General features: G+C 45.3%; 1 protein-coding gene across 2 annotated transcripts in view; it reads left to right on the forward strand.

Annotated features, from left to right (window-relative positions):
• Positions 1 to 10211, forward strand: part of ADCY8 (adenylate cyclase 8 (brain)) — a 141309-nt gene that overhangs the window by 85059 nt on the left and 46039 nt on the right. Inside the window, exon 8 of one of the 2 annotated variants that reach the window (XM_005872786.2) lies at positions 4377 to 4574. The exons of the other annotated variant lie outside the window; for it this stretch is intronic. Coding sequence (XP_005872848.1) covers positions 4377 to 4574 — 198 coding nt within the window. The remainder of the gene's footprint in view (positions 1 to 4376; positions 4575 to 10211) is intronic. 2 annotated transcript variants of the gene reach the window in all.

Here is a 10211-nt window from a genome sequence, read left to right on the forward strand (position 1 = left end):
TGGCTTGAAAGTGGCCACATCTCAATGGATGTGCACGTTCTGTTTTGGACAATTCTGCAGAAGTTTAACAACTCCTTTTGATTAAAAATGGCCCAGGTGTATAATGAGTTGGGCGCAATCACATTCTAAACTGAGATTAGCATTTTCTGAGGAACTCGAAGGACATTATCAGAGTAAGGAATCCTGAAATCGCTAACAGGAAATGTCCAACGAGCTTTCCCAGGAATATGTGACCGACAATTGCTAAGTGTTTTTGACTCAGAAGACTGTGTTTCTAGAGAAGGCACCTTCAGCCTGAAATCATACAGGGAAGAACTGATTTAAGGAATACCAAAGGTTTGGCCATCCATAAAGTGATAGGACCTGTAGGAAAAGTAGGTTTTCACTGTGTACTTAGGTAGAAGACAATTCCCAAAGAAACGTCTTAAACTGAGATTAGCATTTTCTGAGGAACTCGAAGGACATTATCAGAGTAAGGAATCCTGAAATCGCTAACAGGAAATGTCCAACGAGCTTTCCCAGGAATATGTGACCAACAATTGCTAAGTGTTTTTGACTCACAAGACTGTGTTTCTAGAGAAGACACCTTCAGCCTGAAATCTTACTGGGAAGAACTGATTAAGGAATACCAAAGGTTTGGCCATCCATAAAGTGGTAGGACCTGTAGGAAAAGTAGGTTTTCACTGTGTACTTAGGTAGAAGACAATTCTCAAAGAAACGTCTCTGGTCATAAACCAAATGATGAGCTTTAAGACAGTTCATGGCTCCCCCCATCCCATTCCAATGAAGTGTATAAAGGATGTCCTACCTAGAACCTCTGATGATAACTTTCACGAGAACCCCAGACTCTCAGGCAAGACCCTATCTATGTTCAGAACTTGGCTTTGGAAGGGACGCTGGTCCTGTCTTGAGCACCTGTGAGTGAAGAAAAAATTCCTGCAATGCCTGAGGAGGGCACGGATCTCCGTTAGGACCAGTCTCAGGCTGCAATGTCTTTCTCTGAAAAGACTCATAGGAGAGGCCAGCTCAGTTGCAAACTGTGATATATCCCAATGTTGAGCAATCGGACCTCCCAACTATCTGAAAGTACCAGCTAAAGTAAAGAAGAAAATGTGCATGCTTATTATTGTATAGAAATGTAATATACACTTTAGTTACACACCGAAACACGCATTTCCCATTTCCTTCCATTTCATCCATTTGTTTTTCTGATTATCTGACCAATTGCTTTAAGTTGCTCATGTGAATGAACACTCTCAACCTTTTTGAGGTCCATTTATGATTGGAATCACATTTGAAAGCTTATGCCAATTTTTAACCTGATCCCAACTTGCTCACACTGGCGTTGTAAATCTTAAAAAGCCATCATCTATCCAGAACAGCTCACTGCAGTATAACTCCAGATAGACAAATAAGGCATGCTATACATTTTCTCAGTACTGCTTACAAATGAGTCACCGTGAAGATATCCGCCTGTGAATTTCAATGTCGGCAGCATTATTCCACTTAAGGTGAACACATGGTCAAATATTAGCGGCCATTACTAATGGAGGGGAGGGGGGTCACAGGCAATCTCAAACCAAGGTCACCTCCAAAGCCATTCCTGCTTCGCAGCGGTGCACTGGAGGGTAAATGAAAGCTTAAGGTTACCCTTCCTGATTCTAATTTGCTTGACTTCTTGCGTTGAGATTGGTCTTCCCTTGAGCATACACATATGTCCTGAAGGTACGAGATACCAGAGAGATTGCTGGTCAAACAGCAGGCATAACTGTCACATGTAACTGAGAAAGCAAATGATCAGAAAAGGGACCCCTGAGCATTCGGTGCATATAATACCAGTGACATAACTGCGAGGAATAAAAGTAATCGTTTGCATGAGAATTATCCACCTCAGCGTCATTGACATGTTGATGCAAGGGCTCCTTCCTGGCTCTAAACTATCACCTGGTGGCAGTGATGAAAGAAAAAGCTTTTTCTCTCATTTGAAAGAGCTACACAGACAGACAATAGACTTCAGTGAGGGTAGGGAGCTCTGAAAGGTGGAGAATTTATTGGTCTCTGCCTTTAAAACAGAGGTCAATGGCACAGGCACCCAGGAAGCAACTCTTATTCCTAGTTTCCCAAAGGCCCCCTAGAGACCAATGTCCATCCCTGACGACATTTCACCAGTGCCCATCAAGAGGAGAACAATGAGGACAAGGCTCATTAAATGAGTTATTCATTCAATTACATGCATTCAATGTCAAGGACACATCTTTTGTTCTGAGATTACGATATTCTTGTGGGGGAAAATGTACCTTTCTTTTATGAAATGGGAGTCATTCAAGAGCACTATAGCTGTGACCATTTATATAAATAAGTCCCAAAAATGATTTTTTAAACTCCCCTTCCCTGTGAAACTCAAAGGTCCAAGAGCAACGGAAGGCATGAGGGACTGCTGGAGTGGACAATCAGCTCAGTTTAGCTCAAAGAAGCGCAACTGTAGGAGGGTAAAAATTACACCGAGAGATGGAAATGCCTAACTATGAACGTGCCCAGATCTTTAGCCGATTTATGTCTGGCTGTTAGATTCCCAGGTCAAACCACTTGCTGGGAGGGCATCTTGGCATCTCCAAGCCAGAATGTATGCCCAGACAAAGGCAGCATCTTTCCCACCTCCTCTCAACACAGAGAACTAAATTTTGTCATTTTCTGCACCTTTTATAAATGATTTCTACCCAAGAAGCCAATTGGAGATGCACTGCGTGGTGGAAAGTCCATCTCCTTTGCCTTCTGAGGGGCTGTTCTAATGCAGCTAATCCCAGGGGCCGAGCCCTCTGGCCCTGGGTGGATCCTGCTGTGCAATTTCCTGGAACATTGGTCCCTGTTCCCTTCTCTCCATTTAACTGTCTTTTTCCCTGTGGTAGCCTCCCTGGTACTCAGAGCTGAAAGTCACTGCTCCAGTGCCCGAGGGGCATGTACTTCCCTTTCTCGTGTTGGCACCTGCCACTCTATCTGGGGCTGGAGAAAGTTTCAGTGAATTCTACCAGTGATGAAGCCATGCTACGGAGTTCCTTAGAGACCTGGAAATTAGGTGACACTGTCTGTCTCCAGGAAGGTTAAAATGAAGAGTCCGACAGCCCACAGGGAGGATCCTCTGGATGCGGCTGGAAGGTCCCTGAGGTCACAGTCCCCGACTCTGGCTCAAGTCAGAGGACGCGACCCCTGTCTCTCAGATATGGGAAGGGTCTGGGCACAAGGGCCTCCAAGGTGCTGTCAGCTCGCCCAGGCTGCCAGTCAATGAGCCCGTCACCGGACCTCAGTCTAGCCTGTGGTCTCGCGCATGGCCACGCCCAGAGGCTAGCAGAGAAAAGCAGGAGTGGTGAGTACAGCCCGAGGCTGCGAGTTTTCACTGCCCCACTCTGCAGAGGCACCACATCTTCTGCCTCTTGGGGACAGAGACGAGCACCCCTGTTCGTCTAGCCTTCAGCTCCAGTTCCCCCCTTCTTGTCAAAGAAGCTGTCTTATGTTGGAGCTGTAAGCGAGCATTGCATTTGGCTACCTCCAGCCAGTTGGTCTTGTCACCTGCACTGAATTACCTACCAACAGGGGCCTCCCTGCCAAACCTGGTGTGTCTTCATAAGCTAATGCTATTTCTGCATCCACGTCGCCATACCCAGGGGCCAACGGGGTGGTCGTGCCTTTCACGCCTCCTGCTGTTTAACCCTGTGAACTGGAGAGGCTGCAAATGCTTGCATTTTTTTTTTGGCCTAAAGGAAATTAAACACATATATCTATATGGAAATATAGATATATAATGGTTTATGGGGAAAAACATTTGTGCAGCATAAAAATCTAACAATCACTATCAAGTTCAAGGTGCAGATCTTGACACATTTGGCTGTCGGTCCATGAGGAATGCTTAAAAAAAATGCAAGCCATGGGTCCCCACGTCTCTCCACCCCCATTAAAGGAAAGACCACACGAAAATGTGGAATCTACTTGGTTGGAGATGATCATTTCTGTGGGCTTTTCAGGTTTATTTTACTTTCTGTTATTGGTACTGGTTCTCTTTCTCTCATACCAGAGATGTGCCTGGTTAGAGAAATGATCTTGATTAACATTTCCAAGCCGACAGCTCTCCCAAGTACCTAAACCGAAGGAATTCAGTGCACCTACTCAGAGGAGAGGGGCGCGTCCCTCTTGATGTACTAACTGGCCAGGTTGTGTTTCTCTAAACCGAATGCTAACTTACCAACTTCTGTAGGTTTCACTGAATACAGCTGCATGGAATGCTATTACTGTTTGCAATGCAACCTGATTTAAAAACATTGCATTTCTCTTTAATCCAAAGGGGACTAGCAGGTTTATTGTGTTTGCATGTGCTTTCCCCCTAGACTCTGGCTGCCCTAACAAGAAATTCAATAAATCTACTTCCAAATCATCTTGCACAAGCTTTGCATGTCCAGTCGGGGCCTGAGGAAATTAACAAGCGAATAGAACATACCATCGACTTGCGGAGTGGCGATAAATTGAGAAGAGAGCATATCAAGCCATTCTCACTGATGTTTAAAGACTCCAGCCTGGAGCACAAGGTAGAGCTGGGTCTGCACAGCGGCTCTTTTTCTGAAGTCAATTGTCATAAATGTTCGTGGGGCCAGAGAGAGGGCCAGGGGCTGCGGTGTCGGTCGGTGTGTCTGTGGTTTGTCTGTCTGGTTTGGTTTGGTGCTGTCTTTTCTTTTTCTGTTTGAAAATCATGAGTAGACTGAAGGCCATGAAAGGAGATGCTATTTAGATAAAGAAGGAAAAGATAAGGGGAGGAACAAGGAGCCCTCACCCCCGGGAGCCTCCCAGGCCTGCCTTTCACTTTGACGTCATTAGCCCAAGTGACACTGGCACTCACTTGCCTCTGCTTTTAGGTTAATTCTCAGGAGTAGCAACCACGGTAACATAATACATGCAGGCACCGAATAACTTCTGCAAGCATTGCTGTCTTTCTTAGATTGTAGGGGACACGCATTCTCCCGGTTGTCTGCTGGTCCCCTGATGTAGACATAATAGAAAGAAGATGAGCTGTGGATTCAGAGTTGGGTTTGAATGCCACCTCTGCTACTTCTTTGCTCTGTGGCCTTTGAAAAGTGGGGTAGCCTCTCTGGGCATGAGCTGTACGGTGGGATAACGAACGTGCCTCCCTCACAGGTTAGTATGGAAGGTTCCAAGCAATGCCTTGAGTAGGTGAAGTGTCCAAAAATGGCAGCCATCACCACATTGATGGTGACTTCCTCTGATGCCCTTTTCTCTCCCAGCTCTAAACTGTAAAGAGCTGTGGGGAGGTGGGTACGGTCCCTGCTTAACTGGGCTGCTCCCTGCCCTGACGGAAGCTGGCAGACCTTCCTTGACTGAGCACAGGAGGTCTGGTGTCTGTAGGAGCCTCTGGCAAGAACAGCAAGGAATTTGCAAGCAAACTTCAGGATTTTGATGTGACCCTCTGCAAAGCTCCAGGGAGCAATCTTTGGTGAGTTTTCCCAGCTTCCTGGGTGACTCTGCATTCCTCAGTGTGAGGAATACACACTTCTGTGCCCATGCACCATTCCCAGTGAGTGTCTGACAACCACCTAAGGCTGCAAACTCCAAAATTAATATCTTCACCTGCAGTTCGCAATGTGAAATGTATTGTGTCTGTATGCCAACAAAACCAAAGGAGAGGGAACATTTTGCTTTAGTCTACCTCCCCTCTGCCAAATGCCAGGTGGGCTTTTCTGATTTGTAATATAATTGGGGGCTTAAGGTCCAAATTAACTGCATTTTCTTCCCCGGTTGCTGCATTGAAGGAGCTAGGAAGAGCAGGGTGGTCTTGCGAAGAATCTTCTCAATTAGTCCATGTAAATGCCAGTGTCCAGAGCTGCACCAAACCCTTGTATTCATTCTTGGTAAAGATGTACTTGATTCACTAATGACCTGACCTCTGCAAACAGAATTTCTATTTCTAATTTTTGTATTAAATAGCGTCCACATCTCATCTGCAGGGACCTAGTGCTGGAGCAGGAATGGACCTGGGAGGCACAGGGTGTCTGAGGGTGACTTCTGTGATAGGGGAGGTTCTTCCAGGAGAAGCAAAGGGCAGGAATGCCCCACCACAGTCCAGCCTTGTGCCATGTAGCGTGCGGTCTGCATTGCATGGGGTCCCCGGGGTAAGGGCAATGGGGCACATCAGAAAATGTTCATCCCCCCATCTCACAGAGACACCCCTCACTGACACTTGCTCGGGGACCCTCTCTAGGGGCTGCATTATGGCTGAGAGGGGAAATATATTAAGTAACAATCATTGGGTGTTTCCCAAATGCCATATACTCGTCTAAGCTGTTTGCACAAATAGACCAACAATGAAGAGCATGGATTAAATGTTACTATGAGCCTCATTTTCTACTTGATGAAATAGAGAGACAGGGAAACGACCAAGAAATGCCCAAACTCGAACTGTCAGTACAGGGGCTGTGACCTAAGGCCATAGTGACCCCCAAAACCAGTGTCTTGTCTCTCCCTGGAGCCCCGGGGACTTGCCCTCCCAGGACCTTGTATAAGAAGACAGTCCTGTGTTATCTTCATCCTCTCCTCTTAGAACCTTGGATGGGGTGCGAGGCCTGGAGCAGGGGTTGGAGGGCGAGATTGAATAGGAAAGGGTCCTAGGGCCTTAACAAAACAGAGCAGGCCTTTCAAATCCACAGGATTCTGTGCCTCGTGTTTATATATGTCAGTTTACTGCATCCTCAGAAAAACATTACTATCCCACTTACAAAAGGGAAAACGAGCCTCCCAGAGGTCAAGTAGAGGTCACAGACCTCAGAACCCCACTGCCATACTTAATGGGCTCTGAGCTACCACCACCTCGGAGCTGTCCCATCTACTACACAGCACAGAGAAAGATAAATCGCCCAGCATGGGGAGTTGGGGAATTTATCCCCGCCCCACCCACCCACCCACAGTAAACTGGGCTTATACCTCCAGGGTAAGGATGGACAGGAAAAAAACCTACCCAGCAGACAAGGAAAGTGGGGAAACCCACATTCCTATACCCTAGAATTAGTTAGATGGGGAAAAAAGAGCTCTCCAAGAAGTTAAAGTCCAAAAGGCGATCTGAATAGGTTTGCTGCCTGAGTTCACACTCTGAATGTGGTCTTAAAAAGCACCTCAGGCAGAGAATGTATATTTAAAGCAGTCCCTGGTTGACACTGCCCCCTGCTGACCAGCGGGAGCAATCGCAGACCTCCCTGGAAGAACTCAGAGATTTTAAGACCTCATTGATGACAGTAAGACGCAAAATGTGAGGGCGGGTTAAGTATCTTAGAGTTGGTGAAATGTATACAGTATTTGTGACACCAAAACCTTTAACCACTGCTCTATCCTGCTTTTGGGGAGAAAGTTTGCACCATAAAAGCGTTTTCTGAAAGGAAAAGTGGAAATGGCAATGACCTCACCCTGGGGAGGTTTGTGGGGAACAAAAGGCTTGACTGTTTCAACAATGAAAGGTGTGTAACTAAAGGATATATAACTTTATTGTCTCCACAGTAAAAGGATATGTAACTAATAAAACTCTCCAGCTTTATTAGTGAGTTGTCATTCAGACCTTTCCTGACCACGTGCAACTGGCACACCGACCAGCAGCGTGTGCAGCAGGCCTTCCGGGTACCCCCCCGTGCTGCTTAAACACTTGTTGGATGAATGGAGACTGACATCAGGGAGACTATTCAAGGAGACTGCCTCGCCCTGTAGCTGGTCTCAGGATATCATTTTAGAGAACTCTAAGCCAAAGCACACAGGTCAGTTTTGAGCTGATTCTAAGAAGCGGTGCCTCAGGAGAGAAGAGTATAAAGTTCCACATATTCCCTGCCGTGTCATTTCAAAGTCACACACTCACACATACATACATATATACACATGCACACTACACATAGACATGCATACACATATACATACACACATACGCACATGTACACACATAAACCTATATGAATACACATTCCTACACCTATACACACATACACACATACATATTCATACATATATATACATGCACACATGTACACATACATACACTAATGCACACACCTACATATGTATACATTCATACACATGCATTCATACATACACACATATATACATCTACACATGCACATATACACACATACACACACACATACACACAGAGACATCTTTTGAGTTAAGCTTCAGAAAAGTGCACTCACAACTCAGGCAGCTTAGCCACATCTGGGCAGCACATTTCCCCACCTCTGTTCCCCGGGTCCCGCATCTGTGAGCTGGGAGGGTTGAACTCCCCATCTTTCAGCCGTCAGTGCTGTGAGCCTGTGAATTCCCTACGACCACAGTGACCACGTGTTGTGGTCTGCCTGAGACGGTCCTGGTTTACATCTGTTTTCTCAATATAACTTCCAGCAGCACCGCCTTTCAGGCTCACAAATCACCCAGTGTGGGCGACAACTCGTGTGACCCAGGTCTCGGGCCTCAGTCAGATCAGAATTAGTGGTTCTCACCATCTTCATGTCCCAGCAACCACACGAGGACTTTCTGGGTAGACCCTTGGGTGAAGGAGGGGACCTAATCCAATCATCAAAGGTCCCCTCCAGGGCCTCCCAGATTTTCCAGAAGGATCCACAGCCCTCCTTCAGCGTCAGGCTGAATATTTCCTAAGGGAGCTTACAGTTCTCAGGGGCAAACAAAAATTAGTACTATGGTAAAGAGATGTAGGAAACAAGACATGTTTTTCAAATACTGTCAATCATATTGGACTTTTTCTTTCATTATATATGACTTATTTCTTAGTAAAAAAAAATACATTTTCATTACTGAAAGCTTATACCAAACATATAAGGCAAAATGATGAAAATAACATGTTGTGATCCTACAACCCAGGATAACTACCCACTGTTAGCATTCTGGCATCAGGCATGCTGGTCTTTCATGAGTGTGGTTCTGTGTACTTACCTTTGCTATTGGTTTTACTAAGTGGGGCCATTTTATACATATGCTTTGTACCATAGTGTTAAACATTCTTTGCTTGAGCTTTTCCCCACATTATTAGGTTACAAGGAAATTACTTTGTAACTGCACACTATTCCATTCCATGTTTTAACCATTTTGGGCTTTTTTCCCCTTAATTTTTCACTATTATAATTTATAAACTACATGGTGATGGCCATTGTCATATTGAAATCATACATCCATGCTTAATTGCTTTCTTAGGATAAATTCCTAAAAATGAGAGCAAGAGAATGCACATTTCTAAATATTCTATGTGCATTCTGAAATTGCCCCCCAAAATGTGCCTGTTCTTTTTAAAAATCACCAACTTGATAAGAGACAAGCAGCATCTTCCTGTCATGTTTTAAAATTATTATTGAGGTTGATGTCTTTCTGTATGTTTTTTTTAAATATAGTTTTTAAATACGTTTTTATTGATTTCAGAGAGAGGAAGGGAGAGATAGAAGCATCAACGATGACAAAGAATCATCAATTGACTGCCTCTGTACACGCCCTACTGGGGATTGAGCCTGCAACCCAGGCATGTGCCCTAACCATGAATCAAACCGTGACCTGGTTCATGGGTCAACCGACACTCAACCACTGAGACACACTGGCTGGACTGTATATTTTTTTATGTTTTGGTCTTTATATTTCTTCTTTTGTGATCTGCACATCTGTCTTAACTGCCATCTTTCAGTGTGCTCACCTCTGTCTTACTGATTTGCAAGTATTCTTTAGATAGTGGAGAACTTAACCCCAGAACACTTAGAAGAAGGTGATGTTTCTCAGTCTCTGGTCCTTATTTCTCTTCTAGGACAAGGCTCTGAATGAAGGTTAGGATGAGGAAGACGATTAATTATTACTTAAAACCAACCCCAAACCTTTAGTGCCTTAAGAGAGCTTACTATCATAGAAACACGTATTTGGAGTGACTTCATTCAACTTAGTGTTGCATTCTGTTGTCCTGAGTCCCTGGCCACCTTTCTCTGTCCTGGGCTGCACGTTAGGACTTGGACTGGTCACTTCGTCCTGCCCTCTGAGGAACACGGGACTAGCTGTCACTCCCATGGCCTCACCAGGCTTGGGGATCGGACCAGTCAAGGAAGGAAGAGTTCCTCCTGCCAAGGATGGGAGGTTTGGGGGAGCGGGAGCTGGAAGAGTGGTGGGTTGGAAGCTTTATAAAGTTCTGCTTG

Source organism: Myotis brandtii, unplaced genomic scaffold, assembly GCF_000412655.1.
Source record: "Myotis brandtii unplaced genomic scaffold, ASM41265v1 scaffold390, whole genome shotgun sequence".
NCBI lineage: Eukaryota > Metazoa > Chordata > Mammalia > Chiroptera > Vespertilionidae > Myotis > Myotis brandtii.